The 20,655-nt window shown below is 34.6% G+C and overlaps 2 protein-coding genes and 1 long non-coding RNA gene across 4 annotated transcripts; 2 read left to right on the top strand and 1 right to left on the bottom strand.

Moving 5' to 3' along the window:
• The first annotated feature begins 2,245 nt into the window (after positions 1 to 2,245).
• Positions 2,246 to 6,085, top strand: LOC108486258 (enhanced ethylene response protein 5). Of its 2 annotated transcripts, none has more exons than XM_053030148.1 (13): positions 2,246 to 2,595; positions 2,697 to 2,833; positions 2,950 to 3,043; positions 3,134 to 3,223; positions 3,341 to 3,406; positions 3,718 to 3,807; positions 3,888 to 3,944; positions 4,180 to 4,241; positions 4,854 to 4,941; positions 5,172 to 5,248; positions 5,329 to 5,403; positions 5,490 to 5,595; positions 5,873 to 6,085. In XM_053030148.1, the coding sequence occupies exons 1-13, from the start codon at positions 2,428 to 2,430 to the stop codon at positions 5,891 to 5,893; spliced, it is 1,131 nt and encodes a 376-aa protein (XP_052886108.1). In that variant the 5' UTR covers positions 2,246 to 2,427; the 3' UTR covers positions 5,894 to 6,085. The 2 variants fall into 2 exon arrangements, with proteins under 2 accessions (XP_052886108.1, XP_017645708.1); XM_017790219.2 differs by having other exon boundaries at positions 2,247 to 2,595; positions 5,678 to 6,085.
• LOC108486257 (uncharacterized) lies at positions 6,086 to 15,868 on the bottom strand. Its single transcript, XM_017790216.2, has 13 exons — positions 15,567 to 15,868; positions 15,409 to 15,477; positions 15,251 to 15,302; positions 15,078 to 15,151; positions 14,869 to 14,999; positions 14,480 to 14,665; positions 14,224 to 14,341; positions 13,995 to 14,134; positions 13,728 to 13,844; positions 12,978 to 13,652; positions 12,218 to 12,340; positions 11,447 to 11,511; positions 6,086 to 6,532 (listed from the first exon to the last, which is right to left on the bottom strand). Exons 1-13 carry the CDS (start codon positions 15,589 to 15,591, stop codon positions 6,529 to 6,531), a joined length of 1,779 nt encoding a protein of 592 aa, XP_017645705.1. The 5' UTR covers positions 15,592 to 15,868; the 3' UTR covers positions 6,086 to 6,528.
• A 34-nt stretch (positions 15,869 to 15,902) lies between these two features.
• LOC128294163 (uncharacterized) lies at positions 15,903 to 16,525 on the top strand. Its single transcript, XR_008284438.1, has 2 exons — positions 15,903 to 16,009; positions 16,145 to 16,525. It is a non-coding gene; the product is annotated as an uncharacterized LOC128294163 (long non-coding RNA).
• The last annotated feature ends 4,130 nt before the right edge of the window (positions 16,526 to 20,655 follow it).

Here is a 20,655-nt window from a genome sequence, read left to right as displayed (position 1 = left end):
AATTCAGCACCCCTAAATGGACATTCGTGCCCATCTTTGTACTACGGTACCCCTAAATGCACATTCGTTCCCTTGTTTGTACTTTGGGTCCCCTGAATGCACATTCGTGTCCTTGTTAGTACTTCGGTACTCCTGAAGGCATATACATGCTCTTGATTTTATTCTAGTATCTTTGAGAACATTATATAGTTACATAATCTTATCATTATTGAAATTTTAGTAATCAAATAAAATGTGAATCGTGTTTAATTGTATTTATATTAAACGTTATATTATGTCCTTACTAAGCTATGTAAGCGTACGGGTTTTTGTGGATTGTTTTGTAGATAATCGTTGCTGACTCTTTGGAAGGATCAACCAACCGACTCACACTATCTATCTAAGTTGGTATTTTTTGTATTTTTAGGCAGTGGCATGTATATATAGATAAATATGTGGTTTTGAAAAGTTGATAGATGTAGTTCTTGAATGAGATGTGTGTTTTGCTTAGGGTATGTTTTGTATTGATGAAACAAGTATACATATATAATGCATATATGAACACCTTGATGTTTAGTTGTTGAATGAAGTGATTTTAGTCATAGTGAAATGCTTATTTGCTTAATGTCTTATAAAAGAGGTCTTTTGATCATTTTTGAGATTAAATGTTTAATATATATATATATATATATATATATATATATATGTGTGTGTGTGTGTGTGGTGTCTTTGAATGGCATATTGGTTGGATGAAACAGGTTGATTGATTTGGTACATTTAGGTGTGTTGGAGTAGTGTCTAGGTCTATTGAATGTGTGCATAATTGGAGTGGTGGAATAGGTTTGGTTTGATCTTAAAATAACATGACTTTTGGGTCAAACTTGGTGCACACGGCCTGGGACACGGGCTGTCACATGGCCGTGTGTCATTTGTGAAATTCCTAATGTTTTAAGTCAGTGAGGCACACAACCTTGTGTGGGAAGTCAGAGAGTTACATGGCTTGTGACACAGCGGTGTGACCCTACTCAGTGAGTTACACGGGTGAGGACATGGCTTGGGACACGGCCATGTGTCCCTTGTTTGATTGTTACACGGCCTGGGCTATGTCACACGGCCGTGTGACCCTTATTTTCACATTTTTGCAACTTTTTCTTAAAACCTCTAATTTATTTCAAATTAGTCCCGAATTGTTTCCAAACTATTTTTAGGGCCTCGAAAGCCCGATTTAAGGCCCAAATTGCATTTTTATAGGTTCTTAATGAGTTTTCGTTACTTAATATTGAATGACACATTTTGATATAAATTGTTTGGAATTGCTTGGTGATACTCCGTAACCCTAATTCGGCGATAAAGACGGGTTAGGGGTGTTACAAGTCGGGTCAAGCTAAGCTCGAATTTTAAAAATTTTACCTAAAACCCAATTTATTAGAAAGTAGGCTTGTATTTTTGTTCAAGTTCATTTTTCAGGTTTTGTCTACTTGTTCATTTTTCAAGTTTTGTCTACTTGTTTAAACCCTTCCATATTTCGAGAGGGTTTTCTGACTTGAGCGAGTAACTTGACCCTTGGATAGCTCTAAAAGAGATGGTGAGAAAAGAAATGAAAAGAAAAAAAAAAGAATATAAAGAAAAATAAATAAAAAAACATGTTTAAATTACATGGAGATGACATGGAAGCCAATCAACATTTAACATCACTTGTGATTCTTGTTACACTCTTAAATAGGGATGCTCAAACGATCGATTTGGTTAATACCCGAACCGAATTATTATTAATCAAATTACCCAAAATGTAAAAATCTTTAATTGTTAATTGAATCAAAGTTTTTTTTTCAAATACATTAATCAAATCGAAATATCTTGATTAATTCGGTTAGTTAACCAAATTAACCGAAATTTATGTATTTTTGTCTTTTGGTTAAAATAAGTATAAAATATATAAAAATATATTGCTAATGTTCATTTTCTTTTATTTAATAGTTTTAAAACTTTAAATGGAGGTGAAAACAATAAATAAGACATTAGAAATACTACATAAGTCTTAAAAACAATAAATATTTTGGTTAATTGGTTAATTCGATTAATTACTCGATTTGAATGAATTAATTGATAATTAAGATTAAAAAATCATTACCGATCTTCGACTAAACTAAATTCACTCAATCAATTAACTGAATTAGATCGATTCAATTGATTAATTTAATTTTAGCCCAACTATGAATATCCCAATCTTAAAGTTGAGTGATGACATAATGATCAAATTGTTATAAATGGATAACTTGTGTAACTGTTACCTAGCAATTGAAACTTCGGTAACCAAAACGCAACCTTAAATAAACCAAGGGATTATTTTTGTAATGTTGAAGTTGCAGAGCAGCTAATCAAGAAAGACAATTTTTATACATAAATATTGGTTGATAAGATCATAAGAATCAAAACCTTAGCGCAGCAATGGCGTACCCAAGCATGGGAGAAGCCCATAGAAGAATCACAGATTACCTAAACAAGTTCGGCGACGCCGTTTCGTACCAAGATGTAGCTTCCCTTGCTCAGCTCTTTTCCTTCTCCTCCAACTCTCCTTCTCTCCTTTCCCTTGCTGACGCCCTAAACTTCTTCCAGGTCTATCTCTCTTCTTCTTTGCTTGTTCTTGTTATCTATTGTTTAAGGAGTCATAAGAAATTTGTCAAATTTTGAATTTTTCCCCTTTTTCTTTGTGATAGGATGCTAATAGATTGATAAAACAATCGGATAAGTTTTCCCAGTTTGGTGAGATTTTGGCCCCGCTTTTTCGTTCTTTGCAAAGCTACAGACTTGGAAACTTGGTTGAAGCCTACCATGCGTTTGAAAAATTTGCAAAGTAATTTACTTTTTTCCGTTTTTTATTTTAGGTCTTCAAGATATTGTTCAGTCTTTTCTTTAATTAATTAGAGAGGTTTATGCAGTGTGGTAATTGTTGGAATCTTGTAATGGCAGTGCTTTTATTCAGGAGTTTCGAAATTGGGAATCAGCGTGGGCATTGCAGGCCTTGTATGTTATTGCTTATGAAATTAGGGTTCTTGCTGAAAGGGTATATTGATGGCAAAACCTTGTAGTTTGTGGTTTCTCATAAAACAATTTGAATTTTATGCAAATTGAGTTTGGGATATTGTAATTGTAGGCTGATAGAGAGTTGTCTTCTAATGGAAAGTCCCCTGAGAAGTTGAAAGGAGCTGGCTCATTCCTTATGAAAGTATTTGGTGTTCTCGCTGTAGGTTCTTTTGTCTTCTAAAAATACTTTATCTGCCCATTATCAAGTTGTTTAGACTTCATTTTCTGAATTAATTACCATTGTTCCTAATTGTTGGTTATGACACATGGATTACAGGGAAAAGGCCCAAAACGAGTCGGAGCATTATATGTGACTTGCCAACTGTTTAAAATCTACTTCAAGGTGATATTTATGTTTCTTCTAACTTTGCTTGCTGCTTTGCACATACTATTTTGGCTTGCTGTTCTATATTTATAGTGAATTTGGTTCTGGAAAATGGATTGAATGCTTAGAACTAGGTATGAGGTTAAGAAGCGTTTTAAGATTTTTCTCAGCCCCTGGCCTAGGATATTGTGTTCTCTTCCTCCACCATGCACAACAAAAGAAATTCAAATGATTTTCCATCCCAACATCACTTATGAGTATCTTCTTTTTTGAGCTGAGAAAGGCACAATTGACTATGCTGCGTATGAACATTAAATTTTATTTTGCAGCTTGGTACAGTACACCTCTGTCGAAGTGTAATAAGAAGTATTGAAACTGCTCGTATTTTTGACTTTGAAGAATTTCCTAGAAGAGACAAAGTAATTCTTTTATCTTCCCCCTGGAATTTTCCATGTGTACAAACGGCAAGCCATTTGATAAATGCTTCCTCCTTTTCCAGGTCACCTACATGTATTACACTGGGCGTTTGGAAGTTTTTAATGAAAATTTTCCTGCTGTAAGTGATCTAAATTCCATGGAGAAAGCTTTCCTTCTTTCCTTTTGAGATATAAACTTCATTTGTGATTGTGTTTCGTGTGTTTGTCTAGCATGATTAATCATTTAGACTTGGGACCCTGCTTATAACTAGCACCCGGGCTTCTCATTACTAATTTTATCTGGTTTTAAGAGTGAGAAGAAATTCAATATAATGGGAACTTACTCTTTGTCCTATATACTGTTTGACTGGGCAGGCTGACCATAAATTATCATATGCGTTGACACATTGCAACCCTCTTAGAGAAGCAAATATAAGGTTTGTTTATGTGTGCTTTTGGTATATATATCTTGCATCTGCATACTACAGAAGCCATAATAATTGCCTTATTAAAAGTTGTAGCTGCATTGATCATTTTGATGTCTAATTTGACAACTAGGTGAAAATTTTCCTCTTTTAATGTAACTGCCTCAAACACATATGCTTCAAATTTATTTCATTTCAACTAGTATTTCTAATCTATTTCTTGACGATTTTTCTACTTATCATTAATGTCCTTATTCTGTTTTTTTCTTCCTCCCATTTTATTATATTCATGGAAGTATCAAAGTTGATCCGATCTGGCTGCGGATGAAGTTAATTTTTCTTTCAGTATTAAAAGAACTCCTTTAATATTCATACAAAGTGATTTCTATCTTCAATGTAATCCAAAATCCCAGTTGTGGATGCTTTGACGTTAGAGGTTGGAAAATGATAGAACTGTAGTAACATCCTCATCATTCAAATTCACTGGATAAATATAAATAACTGCTAAACCGTTGAGCAACTTGTTTTACATAATCTTACTTCTGCATCAAACTTTGACATGAGGTAGCAGGTTAAGTCTAGTTTTTAGCATTTCTTGCTTCTTATTTGGTTTGATTTTTGTAGGATGATATTAAAATACTTGATACCAGTCAAGCTTTCATTGGGCATCTTACCTAAAACTTGCCTCCTAGAGAAGTATAACCTCCTTGAGGTACAGTTTCTCTCTTATTGTGCCTATTTTTCTTTCTATGTAGTCCTTGCGTACATCTAGATGCTTTATACTCATGCTTTTTTTGGAGGTGTATATATGGTGTGATTTAATATTAAAGGGAACAAAAGAAAATCGGATGAATGAAAAAGGCAAATTGCATATATTTTCTAAAAGCTTTGGCTATTGTTTCAATGTATCAAATTAGTAATTAGCAATGGTTGTATTTGCAGTACAATGATGTTGTACAAGCTCTAACAAGGGGTGATCTCCGTCTTCTTCGGCATGCTCTCCAAGAACATGAAGACCAGTAAGTTTATCTTCCACAATTCTGTTGATAATGAAATCACCTTGTTAAGACTGATCTAACTATTTCGCCCCATCTATAAGGTTTTTGAGATCTGGTGTGTACCTTGTCCTGGAGAAGCTCGAGCTCCAAGTTTACCAAAGATTGGTCAAAAAAATGTAAGTGCTTTACACGAAATGACCCTTTATGATATTTTGAATCGTTGCTGCTCATAATATTGACTCTGAACATTCTCATCTCATAGTTACTTCATCCAAAAGCAAAAGGACCCAGGCAAAGCTCACCAGTTGAAGTTGGAAGTAATTGTCAAAGCATTGAAATGGCTTGAGATGGACATGGATCTAGATGAGGTATGTATTTTCCGTTAACAGTCTTCCCTACAGTTGTGTTTGGTAATGAGAATTTACCATTCCTTTTTGTTCCATTTTGCAGGTTGAGTGTATAATGACCATTCTTATATACAAAAATCTTGTGAAAGGGTACTTTGCTCACAAGAGCAAAGTAGTAGTTTTAAGCAAGCAAGACCCTTTCCCCAAATTAAATGGAAAGCCTGTTAACTCATAAACATAATTCTCTGTAGTGGTAATATAGAAGTTAAAACTTTTGAGGTTTGATGATTATATGCAGGCTAGTTTGATGGTAAAATGACGAATTTTATAAAGAAATGGCTGGTCAAGCTGGATTTCCATGGGCCTTTCAGTGTATTAACCATTCCTTTTAGGCCTAGCTAAATCATCCATAGAAAGCTTTTTTGGCCTTTTTCCTTATCTTGTTGTTTCATGACCTCAGGAATAAACTTTTACTAAATTGATTGTAATAAAAAAATAGAGATTTAGATAATTATTTAATTTTAATTCTATTGACTTTATTTATTTATACTGAAGCCATATGTCAACCTAGACATACCTCAATATAGTAACTTTTGTTTATATTATACAACAATTTATGCATGAATATGAGCAAGTTATTCACTAAGGATGAAAATGATGCAATTTTAATATAATTACAAACGGTAAAATTTACCTTTGAAGAATGGAAAAGATGGAAAATTGATAACAAATTTACATTTGTTTTATCTCGGTGCTAAGTATACCATTCATTTTATTAGTGCTCCAGGCTTGAACCATTATAGAACCTGGTGATATCGACCCCCTCCAAGTAAACTCAGAACTACATCGATAAGTGAACATGCTCCTTTAGCATTTGTTGTACTGGAAGAGGATTAACTCTAGAAAATAGAAGAAAAGGAACAAATATAGACACAAATTTCTCAGCAGCTGACTTCATCTGCAAGTTCACAAAACAGGCAATACATAATCAGCTTAGGCATACTATGTAGCTTTTACATGTTTATTTTGAGTTATTTAGGCTTGTGTTGCAATTTAAACATGTAGAAATCAGAGTATTTGATACTAAATAGAACATAAATTAGAGTTTTTATATACAACCTATGACACTACTTTAGGAAACTCTAAGTTAGGAAAGATACTAAATAGGAGATATGATCCCTTAAAATAAGGGATTTTAATAAAAAAAAATATCTACAAAATATTCCTAAAATATTTACAGAATATTCCTACATTCCCCCTCAAGCTGGAGAATATACATTGTATAATCCCAGCTTGAATAGGAATTTATTGAACACAGGTTTTGGCAAAGCCTTGGTAAGAATGTCTCCAATCTGTCCTTCGAAGGAATGTAAGAAAGAGTGGTCGTCTTTTTGTTGACTTGATCAAGAATAAAATGCCTATCAATTTCAACATGCTTTGTTCGGTCATGTTGAATGGGTTCTTGGCAATCTGAATGGCGATTGATTATCATACAAAACTTCAAAGTGATCCTCCGATTTGTGCCAAGTTCTTTTAGTAATTTAAGTAGCCAAATTCCTTCAGATATCCCCAAAGCTAGTGCTTTAAATTCACCAAGATTACTTCTTGAAACAACAGATTGTTTCTTACTTCTCCAAGTTGTAAGGTTACCCCAAACAAAAGTGCAAGACCCACTAGGGATCTTCTTTCAATGAGATCTCCACCCAACTAGAGTCTCAGAAAATCTTAACAGCTTCATCTTGTGTCTTCTTAAACATTAAGCCGTGTCCTGGAGTTTTCTTCAAGTACTTGAGAATTCTATTTGTCACGCCATATGCTCTTCAAGAGGATTAGTCATGTGTTGACTTATCACATTTACTTGAAAAGCTATATCTAGCCTTGTCAAGGATAAGTAGATTAGTTTCCCAACTAACCTTTGAAATTTTTCTCTGTCTACTAAGGACTCATCTTCTTTATTGAATCTCAAGTTTGCCTCCATTGGTGTATCAGTGGCTTACGACCAAGAAAACCAGCTTTTTGAGTAAATCAAGTACATACTTTCTCCGGTTGATCACAAGTCCTTTTTTGATCTTGCCACCTCCATTCCTAGGAAATACCTTAGCTTTCCCAAGTCCTTGGTTTCAATTCTGCTTAACAACTTCTTCAAATTGCTAATCTCTTCCTCATCATCTCCAAGAAGAATGATGTCATCCACATACACAATTAGGATAGCTTTCTTATTTGTAGAAGTTACCTTGATGAAAAGCGTATGATCGGCAAGGGACCGCTTGTAGCCATTTTGAAGAATGACTTTAGTGAACCTCTCGAACCAAGCTCGTGATTGTTTTAACCCAGTATAGAGACTTGTTGAGCTTGCAAACCTTGTTGCTACCTTTAATAGACTTTGAGCCAGGTGGCAATTGTATATAGACTTCTTCCTCAAGCTTGCCATTAAGAAATGCGTTTTTACATCAAGTTGGTGTAATTTCCAATCGCAATTTACAACCAAACTTAGGAGTACTCGAATAGTGTTAAGCTTTGCCACAGTGCAAAAGTTTCGTGAAGTCTATCCCATATGTTTGCGTGAAACCTCGGCCACTAGTCTAGCTTTGTATCGTTGGATACTACCATTGGAGTTATACTTTACAAAGAAAGATCCATTTACGGTAATGACCTTTTTTCCTTGAGGAAGGTCTGTAATGGTCCAAGTAGCATTTTCTCTAGTGCACAAATTTCCTCTTCAACACCCTTCTCCATTTTGGATCCTTTAGAGCTTCAAATATGCTTGTGGGAACTCGTTCTTTATCCAAAGTTGTCAGTAAATGCTTGAAAAGACGGCATCAATGAATTATAACCAAGAATTTTTCAATAGGATGCTTGGTGCACTTGTCTAACCCCTTTTCTAATAGCAATAGGAAAGTCATCTAGAGTAGTGGACTTATCGATTTCTTCTTCCATTTCATGGTTGGACCCAAATCCAATTCTCAAGAATCGATTACAAAATGCAGTCTTAGGGATATGTCTTCTTTTCTTGTGTAGACACGAAGTTGTTTGGGTGGTGGTGTTTTTGAAGACCACAATTGGAGTAGGTGTATTTTCGGAAGAGTGTTTAAAGTGGGTGTAGGTGAATTAGTCATAGGTACTACAGAGAATCAATGAGAGCATTCACAGTGATGATCTGCAGTAATGGCGAACAAGATGGCAATTCAAGGTTGAGAATGAAGATTAGGAGGAGATACTGTTGTGGTGAAAATCACTCCATGTTTCCCACAATTTCAAATGAGTGAAATAGGAATCTCGCTCATAAAATGTTATATCCATAGTGGTGAAAAATCGTTTAGAAGGAGGATGATAGCATTTATAACCCTTCTTAAGTGAAGAATACCCAACCAATACACATTTTAAAGATTTAGGATCTAACTTGGACTTATTAGGAGCAATATTTTGGATAAAAACAAGGCGACCAAAAATTTTAAGTGGCGAATGGAGGAGATAGGCTTAAAATGAGGAAAGTCTTTGCAAAAATATAGATTGAGGCGTTTGAAATTTTAAAACCTTACTAGGCATCCGGTTGATTAAATATGTGGCGCTTAATAAGGCTTCCCCACAAATATTTAGGAACATTAGTGGTAAATAAGAGAACGAGTAACTTCAAGAAGGTGCCTATTTTTTCTTTCTAAGCAATGCCGCTTTGTTGTGGGGTTCCAACACAAGAACTAATCAACTATGCCCTTTTCCTTAAAAAAATCACCTAAAGACCTAGAAAAAATTCACCGCCATTATCGATTTAAAGAGTCGGATTTTAGACCCAAATTGAGTGAGAACCATGTTATAAAATTGCACAAAAACACTAGTAGTTTCAGATTTATCTTTCAAAGAAATAAGTCCAAGTTATCCTCATGTGATCATCAATAAAAGTGATAAACCATTTACAATTATCAAGATTCTTCACTCGAGAAGCGCCCCAAATATCACTATGGATCAAAGCAAAAGGATAAGAAGGCTTGTATGTAGAAGGAAAATAAGATGATTTAGTATGTTTGGCAAGAGAGTAAACTTTGCAAGAAAAAGAATTAGGCCTTTTATTAATGAATAGAGCAGAAACAATTTTGCAAGGTATTGGAAACTAGGATGGCCTAAACGAAAGTGCCATAACATAACAAGATCAACTTTTCCTAAAGCGGTAAATGACTTGGAGATCTCGATTTTAGGAGAGGTAGGAGGATGTAGAGACCATTATGCAAGTCGGCCTTACCAATCATCTTCTTCGAGTTCAAGGCTCAGAAAGTACAATCACGATCATTAAAAATTACAAAGCAAAGGTGCAAGTCTGTGGACAATTTACTAACAGAGATGAGATTGCACGCCGATTTGGTACAAAGAGAACATTTTAAGTGCAATCTGCTCATTGAGAATAACAATTGCCATGTCCTTCTATTTTGCACAAGGTACCATCACCGCTTTTGACACTTTTACCAAAGGTATGGAAAAATTGTGAAACAATGCCTTGTTACCGATCATATGATCCGTAGCACCGTAATCGAGGATCCAATTAGGAGTCAACGGGAGGAGAAAATGCAGAGAAGAAAGGTTACCTTCGGATCTTTTATGACCAGATTACCCTCACAAGACCCTTGAAACTTTCCAAATAGTTTTTGAAGTTCAAGAATCTGTTCTTTAGTGAAACTAGTGACGAGGTGGCAACGACAAGGCTTGATTTATTATCTCGAGAGTGCTTGGACTTCCAGTCCGAGGCTTACCATGAAGCTTCCAACACTTCTCCTTAGAGTGGCCGGGCTTTTGTAATGATCACACCAAGGTCTACCTCGCTTGGAAGAGGAGATGATTGATGGGTCGATAAGGCGATCTTTCAAGTGGAATATGGTTCATCGACAAGATCACACACCTTCGCTTTCTTCCTTCTTGACCATAGAGAAAGCCTCTCGAGGGAGGGAAGAGGAGAAATAGCCAGGACCTCGCCGCGAACCTCGCCCGTGTCCTTATTTAAGCCTTGGAGAAATTGAAAAGTCTTCGTTGAGTAACAATTTGTCGATAAAGAGCAAAGATCTCTTGGATCTACCCAATCATAATGTGCATACAAATCTAATTGTTGCCAAAGAGCGATAAGGGTATTGTAGTAGAGAGTAACAGCATGGTTCCTTGTTTAAGGGTGGTCTTGATCTTCAACATGATATAATTCAAAGAAAATTATCCGTGCTAGAGTAGGTTTTATGGATCGCACTCCAAATTTCAGCGGTGTGGTGTAAAGAAGAAAGTTTCGCTTATACTCGGGGTCATGAAATTAAGGAGCCAAGTCATAACGACCATTGTCATGCATCCACTTAGCAAAACCAACATCACCACAAGCAGCTTCTTGATTTCACCAAGAACGTAGTCCAATCTTTCTCTGCCAAGAGAAAATTCTTAACCGATTGGGACCATTCAAGAAAATTGTTGCCATTCAATCGATGGCGGTGATAGTCGAACTGCATTTAATCGATGGAGCATCGGAACCGTAAAAATTTTCGGATTTGAAGTAATCTCCAAGTAGGAGAAGGAGTTTTGGACATGGTCTAGATTGAACAAGAAATCGTAACCTAAGCTGATACCATGTAGAAATCAGAGTATTTGATACTAAATAGAACATAAATCAGAGTTTTTATATACAACCTATGACACTACTTTAGGAAACTCTAAGTTAGGAAAGATACTAAATAGGAGATATGATCCCTTAAAATAAGAGATTTTAATAAAAAAAATATCTACAAAATATTCCTAAAATATTTAGAGAATATTCCTACAAAAACATCTTTTGGTGCAATGTTTGTAAAGAAAGGTAATCCCAGCAGTATCAGTATGTGATGGTAGATTGTTACACATAGAACATGAATACCTGTATGTTCTCCTTGTTAGGAGAACCAAAGTTGCAAAGCCCACCATGACTACGACTTTAATCACCTGACGTAAAGAAAAGGAAAAAGAAAATTAGCAGTGACATTTTGCAGAAAGAAGCTCATTCACTACTATACTATAAGGTATTAGATGGCGACAACAACAACAAAGAGACTACAATAACAGGATGATTCAAATTTCAATGGAATTCTAAATATTAAATCGAGGAGAATTTTTTGTCATTTCAGTAGATATTAATTAATTGCAGATCATTGCAAATATGCATCCATGACCATAAACTAATTGTTTGATCTGTCCAGCTGCTATAAACACTCATCAGAAAACCATGCTATAATTCGTAAGACATTTTGAACAACAATGGAGAAATAAAAACATTGCCATTTGATCATAATACTAGTCTCATCTGTTCATACAAGCTATATCATACAATTTTGGTGTTAACTAAGATCCTTGTGTAAGTTTTTTTGGTGTCTAGTTTTATGGTGTTTCATATGGTCCTTGTGTTAGTTATTTTGATGCTTAAATGTATATGTTTGTTTTAGATGCTATTTCACTGATATTTTGGTGTTTAGATGTGTTGAGCTTTTTGTTTGTTCCCGCACTAGCTCTATGCTAAAAAGAAATCATATAGAAGTCGAGGGGAAAATATGAAGGCTTTGCATTATGTCAACCTTCATAGGAAGAAGAACCATTATCTTCTTGCAAGGGAAAATATATCTTGTTACTTCAATAGCAAAGCAAAAAATATAACCTTTCCAAAAGGTCCAATGGATTCCTCAGGATTCATGGAAGTCCCAACCCTTCGTCCAAACTTTTCAGAAGTCTTCCCATCTTCATTCTCCACAATAGCAGTGCCACCATCAGCATCATTAGCCTGGAAATAACAAGCAAATTTGAACACATTTGACAAATTTAATCAAGTGACCCTTTTCCCTGCAACATACAGTTTATAAGCAGGCTGCTAATTTACCAAACCAAGAACTTGATATATATATATATATGTATGTATATGTATGTATCCTAGAGTGATAATAGTAGTTTAGACCATCTGAATACAGATGCATCAGAAAGTTCCAGCCTTGCATTATGTCCACTAAAGAGGGATGACAAACTTAATATATGTATATATGGTTTTAACTGTGTTATTCTGAACTGTTCCTTCATAAGCGGTATATCCCAAAAAGGGAAACAAATTAGTATCTTATTTGTAACATCTGCTAAGGTATATATTCAGTACAGTGCTTGACACAGTGAGCAATATTGGTTCCTTAAACCTTTTATTCCATCAAGATGCATTTTTCATCTTGTATGCTACAGAAGGATTACTCAATATTCATAGTTATATTTCCAAACATGAGCTCAAGCACAGTAATATATACGTAAAGCCTTGCAGTTAATCAGATAGAACATAATTTGCAGTAAAACATGATAAATGTAAGTGACTTGAGATAATAAAATTAATTTATCCAATATTAGTAAGACCTTAAGACTATATGGGATATCTTGCAAACCTCTTCTGTGCTTTTCGGATCACAAGAACTCAAATTTATTTGGTGGGTATTGGCTTCATCGCAAAAACCTCCCATTTGATCCATTATTTGTTTGGCCCCAGTTGTTATGCATGAGCATTTAGCTTCACCTGGAAATATCCAGAGGCCAGAGCTACCAATGGAACAATGGTGATTACTCCAAATAGCCACTGATTTTGGTTTTCCATTTGAAGTTCCTTCAGCTTCTCGTGGATCCTTTTGAAAATTTTCTTCTTTACCCTCCTTTGTTACCGATTTCCTTCTAGAGTGTTGCTTTGCAGAAAACAGGTTCCAAGATTGGTTACCTTTTGAATACTTGTCAAGGATTCTTTGAGAAAATTCGGCTTTTTCTGTTATTGATGCTCTCTTGAAATCTTTGGAATATTTCTTCTCTTCCTTCACCACACTTTCTCTTTGTTTAACTTTAAATTTATCCTTCAACTGCTCGCTTTCTTTGGATGGTGCAGCCCCATATATAGGTTCCACTGAACCAAATGTCTGCACTTTTTCCCTATTGATTGTTCCTAATGTTACCTTTGGCGATATGATCTTTTCTGTCTCAGCTTCATTGAGATGTGAATTTACTAGAAAAGAGTTGGCTCCTATCTTTCTCGTCTGAGATATTTTCGGTGGTGGTTTAATAGAAGGTCTCACATCCTGCCACAGATCAAGTTCCAGTGATCATAATCATGTGTCTAAGTTGCAATAACAAATGGACAATGCTCACTTTACCTGAAATAGACTACCCTCAAATGCATTTATCATGTTCTTTACGTTGCTATGGCATTTCTCTGCAGGTCTCGGCTTCTTCGAGTTATTGCGCTTCTCTAGTTCTGAAGGAACTGAATCCTGGTGAAATACATAACTCAGTTAAATAGACATCTGATGCTTTTCATCTCTGTCATTCTAAATATTCAAATGAAATGAAAATTAAGAAAGCTCAGGGCTTTGTTAGTGAAGATCAAAAGGTTTTTACTGTAATGCTAAGTAATCCTTAACTGTGCTCTTTTGCTTCTGAATAGAACTTCTGTTTCTGCTAGTGATATCGAAATTGGCATCGTTGGCGTTGTTTAAGGGGACAGACACTTGATTGGCTTCATTGGCTAGCAATCCACTTCGGAATGAACTTTCTTTTGATCCTTCAGAAGAGGCAACACTTAAATACATCAAGAAAAAGGCCTTCTAGGATTGATTAAGTCGTATGAAAATTGAGTACGCAATATCAAACCTGAAACTTCACTATAACTAACAGAAGCCTGGTTGGGACTTCCATGACCGCTATCGCGAAGCTTTTCATGTTTCTTCTTTGAGTTATTATGCTTCTCTGGTTCTGAAGGAACTGAATCCTGGTGAAACATACAACTCAGTTAGATGGACATCTCTGTCATTCTAAATATCCATATGAAATGAACATTAAGAAAACTTGAGGCTTTTGTCAGTGAAGAGAAAAAGGGTTTTTAGTGTAATGCTAAGTAACCCTTAACTGTGCTCTTTTGCTTCTGAATAGAATAACTTCTGTCTCTGTTGTCGATATCAAATTTGGCATCCTTGGGGTTGTTTAAGGGGACAGACAATTGACTGGCTTCACTATAACTAACAGAAGCATTTTTGGGACTTCCATGACCACTATTGCAAAGCTCTTCATGTTTCTTCTTCAGTGCAGATTCCCTCTGAAAATGATCTTAGAAATATATAACTTAGTAGCGCCACGGAAAGGAATAAGGTTTATCAGGATACCATAGGCATGCATTTTATCAAACAGCTTAATGCAGTGCATCCCATATTCTGGCTGATGGTTTAATGCACACATAAAAGGAATCTTGTATGATCAGTCATTTATTGCATCAAAAGCAAAGCAAGGGAAAAAGAATACCATTATCCGAATTCGCTGGCGCTCTTCTTCATTGAGGAAAAACTGCAACTTCATATGAGCATGCCCACCTCCTTCAAGGGGAAATATGTCATCCCAAACACCTTTCTCAACCACCAATCTGGTTTCAAGTCCTGCCCCATGTCATATCTTTTTCACTCAGACTAACTCTTAATATTCTAAATGCTTATGGAAAATGAAAAGGCACAAACCTGTATGAGAAATCTCGTTTCCCTCTGCATCTTGTATTGTTATAATCAAGTTGTCACGAAGGGTTGTCAATGGACTGTGCAATAGCAAAACATGTTGGAATTCAATAGCAAAATTCACAACTTTAAAACACAGCAAAATCAAAGGATGTCAAAACAATGTTTAGAGTCATTACAATGAGAATTCCCCTTTGTCCCAAGTCTGGTACTCTATTTTTCCCTTGGAAACTGCGTTATGAAGATGAACTCACTGGTAAAATTTTCTTCTCACAGTGTATAGAATATAGCCATTCAAGATAAGAAAATTTGGACAAGAAAATGTTGATTGGTTTACCTTTTATTGATACTTTTGATGATGATGATGATGATAATGATGATGAATGGAGACCCTTGAAATCCAGAACTGAAATGAATTCAATGAGGGAAGTCTTGAAAAAGGAGTATGAACTTCAACTGCCATATTGGAATTACAGTTAAGACAAAACTTGATACCTGAAACTTGGATGGTTCCTGGCATTTGAGAGAAATCTTTTCTGTGAGACTAGAAAAGCAGAGATGATGATGATAAGAGAGATTAACCAGTGACTAAAACTAGCATTATCATGCCAAATTTGATAATTTGAAAGGATGGCTTAAAAGGAAAACATTGTTTATCAGGAAGAGGACGTTTTCTGGATATGAATGTGTATAACATATGTATGCTCAATTTTTTTCAAAAGAAATTCATATTGAAAAAAAATACATATGTGGCTGGACTTGAAGGAAAGGTTACATAAAGGACCCCACTACTTCAAAATTATTTATGGCTCATCTATAAAGCAGGGAAATGGGGGCAGTCGATCTCTATCCTTTGTCTCACATAAAGCCAATTGGTCCAGTTGCCTGCTGGCCCTTATTACCCTCTATCAAGGCAACTAACATAGCAGGAGCAATAAGTAACCATCTCTCTCTCTATATTTTGGGGAAAAAAAGGGAATATGGGTTTAGATTAGACAAACCCATAGAGATTCTGCATGAATAAATTGCTTGAAAACAGCCTTATCTTCAAATCTTTTCTTGATTTTCTTCAGGATCATTAGGTTTGAGTTTTCCATTCTCTGCTGATATTCAGGAATGGAGTCCAAAACCTTCAAAGATAGTGCAACAACTGGAAAAGATTGGTGGTTTGTCATTACCTCATGGAGTTGTCTCTGGAGCAAAAGATAAATCTTCTTTTGTTTCACTCTGTTTGTTAGCCGCATTGCTTCAACCCTTCTTCCTTCCTTGCCTTTGCAAACATATATGCTGCAACAGGAAGAAAGAAGGTCAGACAATCTATGTTACTGGGACCTAAATGTAAGTGTCACATACACATGTATGTTCTATTTTTTTAAAGCTTTTGATAGTACTTGGAATGTATTGTGAGTTAAAAATAAACATTTCAATAAAAATGAAGGATTAGAATAACATAACTACTCGAAAATCAAGCAAAGCAAAGAGGGAAATGAATAATCTCTTTGTTGAGAATGACTTCTAAAAGTTTAAATAATAAACAATTCATTCAAAATTATTAACAGCAAATTTTGAGAATAAAAAGGAAAGACGAAAAAGTTTTGGACGTAAGACATGAAGAACTGAAAGAAAATTAAATTAAACATATTTGACGAGAAGAACACAATTTTCATATCATATAAGTTTTGTGTTAATTACATATAGCTAAATTGTAAACTTAATTGTGGTTATTATTATTATTATTTTATAAAGATGAAATTATCACCCTTATCATTTAAATTTTTAACTAGTATAATTTTATCAATAGAAATTTTATCCATGAAAATTGTTGGTGGGTTAGAAATTAATTTATCGTTAAAAGATATTCAAAGTAATAATATAGACATTAAAAAGACAAGACCAATCGAAAAACAAAGTACAATGTGATATTATATTTGGTAAAATTAAAATTAAAAACTATCTTTTATTATTAAAATAAATGAAGTTTTCATTGTCAAGAATAAGGATATTTGAAAACAACATATCTCACATTATTAAATGTGGATTTGGATGAACGGTGCGTTTTCTTGCGGTTAGTGTAAAAATAACAATGACAGTGAGATTAGATACTGTAACGATACTGTAACATAAGATAAGAAGTAAACTAAACGCACTGCACTGCATGCCTTCGCCTATCCAAACCTACCCTTAGTCAGGTCTTTAAATTTTTGCTTATAAGCTGTAACAATTCAATAAATTTGTTAATGTTTATTGAGAGGATTGACTCAAATTGTTGAATTTGCTCCCTTGAGTGCACAATTTTTCTAATAATATTAAAACAAATAATATAAAAATTATTGCATTTTTAAACCATTTATAAATATTTTAATAATATAAAATTTTAAAATAATATGTTAAAATTACATAGAAACGATATTTTGAAGTTTAATTTTATATTTTACCGTAGTGAATCCTTCTTCAAATTCTTTATGAAATTTGAAAATTTTTATTATTTTGTTCATGCATATTAATTGCAAAATAAATAAAAAGTAAATATTTTTTGTCATGAAACTTCATTCATTCAAGACAAGATAAAAAAGAGTTCAATGATCTCAAACAAGTTACAAGAAAGTAAATTAAAAAAAAAAAGGACAAGCAAAACAATAAGCAAACAAAAGAAAGAAAAGCACAAAACCCTGCCATGAGAACGGGCATGGACATGGGCTTGAACACAAAGCTTAAGCAGACGACCTAGATGGTGAAGGGTTAGGAATAGACTAATAAGGGTGTGGGCACAAATTGGGGTACGAAAGGCCCAAAGCCCCACAATGAAGACTTTTAGAAGATTACTCATGAGAAAGATAAGAGGGTAGCGACTAATAAAGACAAAGCCAGCTGAGCTTAGAATTAAATTTGAATACGACTGATACATATATATAAATAACTAATTTTGGTTAGCCTTGTACTATTTTACAACTGTCCAAATGTCCTATAGTTAGTTACATGACCTAAGCCAAATATATTGAAGGAATGTAATAAATTCTTATCAAAATGAAATTCAATTTTTCTTTCTTTCAATTCTTTTTTGAAATTTCTCATTCTTCACTGAACTTGAATCCACCACTTGGATTCATAACAAATTGGTATAAAAGTTTTATCTATTCACACCAACTTAGGTAAAAACAAAAATAAATAGATTAAGTGTAGGGTGTGCCTTGTATTTCTGGAGAAATAGATAGCAATGTTGCGACAAAGAGGACCACAACTTCGCGACTCGGGACATCACGATGTGTTCTTTTATTTGGCAATCGTGTTTTAGACTTTAAGCAAGACTTCTTCTCCTAATTAGACTCTAACTATTCTAGGGATATTTTAGTATGATTAGAATTCTGATCTTATCCTATTTAAAGGGGTCGTTGTATCCCTGTTTTGTTAAGCCAATCAAGATGTACTCGTAGGCCTTTTTTTAGGGAGACAATATGTAGTCGCATATTAGTTTTAGTGAGAGTTCCGTGGTAATTATGAAGAGTATTTTATACCTTTTTTTGTGAGTACCTTATGAGGTTTAGGGTTTTATTTACTGGTTTGCTTTTTGGAATTTTGAGTTTTGTATTCGGGGTTTTGAGTAATGTACAAGTTGTACATTTAGGTTATTTTCTCCATATTGTACTCTCGTTTGTTTACTCTTTAGTGAAAAGTCAAAGCCTTATTTGCCCGTGGTTTTTCCCTTTTTGAGGGTTTTCCACGTAAAATATTTGTGTTTGTTCCTTTCCACTTTTACTACTTCGTTATTTATACATGTTGATCCCCAACAAACTAATATCAAAGCTACGATTCAGCTTCCGCAGATTAACTAGTTCAGTGGCACAACAATGTCTTTGGATAATGAGAAGTTATATGGACCACAAATTTTAGTTTCTGGCAATTTCGAATAATTACAGAGGTAGTTGATGTGGCCGAGCACAAGGATGATGATTCGTTGTTCTCCATATATAATTAGTTGTTCTCCATATATAATTCGAATGATGGTGGAGTTGTGTTAGATGTCAGACATGTGCCTTATTTAGAGAAGAATCTTATCCCCTTTTGGTTTTAAAGACTTGAATGGTTCACAAAGGGTTACAGTTTAGGTGGAGAGAGTTAATGTTTTCTCTCATATTTGGGTATTACTGACCCTTGTTACATTATACAACTTTTATTTGAAAACTAGGAGTCTTTTAGTTTCCAAGTTCGAGCACGTTTTAGACTTGGTTAAAATTTTGCAAAAAATTTGAGTTTGGCACGTGACGGGGCATGGAAAAGGAGGTATGATAAATACGAGTCAAGGTGGATACTTGTGGGGTGTGCCTTGTATTTCTAGAGAAACAGATGGTAACATTGCGACGAGGAGGATCATGACATCATGGCTCGAGATGTCATGACGAGGCAAAAACAACATCATGATGTGTTCTCTTATTTGACAATTACATTTTAGACTTCAAACAGGACTTGTTCTCCTAATTAGACTTTAATTATTCCTAGGATATTTTAGTATGATTAAAACTCTAATCTTAGCCTATTTAAAGGGGTCATTATATCCCTATTTTGTTAAGCTAATCAAGATGTGCTTGTAGCCTTTTTTCTTTAAGGACGAAGGCGTAATCACATATTAGTTTTGGTGAGAGTTTTGTGGTAACTATGGGGAGTATTTTATACCTCTTTAGTGAGTACCCTATGAGGTTTAGGGTTTTATTTACCAATTTTCTCTTTGGGATTTTGAGCTTTGTAATCGAGATTTTGAGTAATGTACATGTTGTACATTTAGGTTATCTTCTCCATATTGTACCCTTATTTGTTTACTATTTAGTGAAAAGCTAAAGCCTTCTTTGCCAGTGGTTTTTCCCTTTTTGAGGGTTTTCCATGTAAAATATTTGTGTTCATTCTTCTCTACTTTTACTACTTCGTTGTTTATACAGGTCGATCCCTAACATGAAACTAGATTAAATCAACTACAGGAACAAGTCACGACCATTCAAAAATAGCTTGAAATTATGTAGGCACATGAATAAATAGTTCAAAATATGTGGGAGGATCAACAAAAAAGCATTGATACTTGAATAGAAAATATGGTGCAGTTGATGGTGCAAAGGAATGAAAAGCTACAGTCTGCTACAACTTTAGATGATAGCACTGTGGGAAAAATTGTTTAAGAAAAATAATTTTAATAGCAAGTGTTGAGACAGTTTATAAGTAGTGCCAAGGAGTAGTGCCCACTAGTGTCTGGTACTACTCAACTCCTAACCTTTTAATGTTTAGAGTTGGGCAAATTTTGGCAATAAAAATCCTTGGGCTTTGATCTTTGCTGATACTTTGGATGAGTGGAAGCTAGTAACACCACATACCCGACCTAGATGTTATGGATGAATTATGAAGGTTACAATGAAACCCTAAAACTTTGATCACTTCAATTTCAAGAAAAAGTGTTTGTCACAATAAAGTATGAGTGTATTTTGAAATATTTGTTTATAGAATTAGTTTATAGAAACCATTTTGCCTTAATTCCTTATTTTGTAAAACACATTGTTCTGATTATATATTTGCAGCAGAAAAATCCCTTAAGAGTTATTATTTT

This window comes from Gossypium arboreum, chromosome 6, assembly GCF_025698485.1.
Source record: "Gossypium arboreum isolate Shixiya-1 chromosome 6, ASM2569848v2, whole genome shotgun sequence".
NCBI classification, from domain to species: domain Eukaryota; kingdom Viridiplantae; phylum Streptophyta; class Magnoliopsida; order Malvales; family Malvaceae; genus Gossypium; species Gossypium arboreum.
The sequence above is the reverse complement of the archived record's forward strand: the minus strand, read 5'-3'. Positions and strand labels throughout refer to the sequence as shown.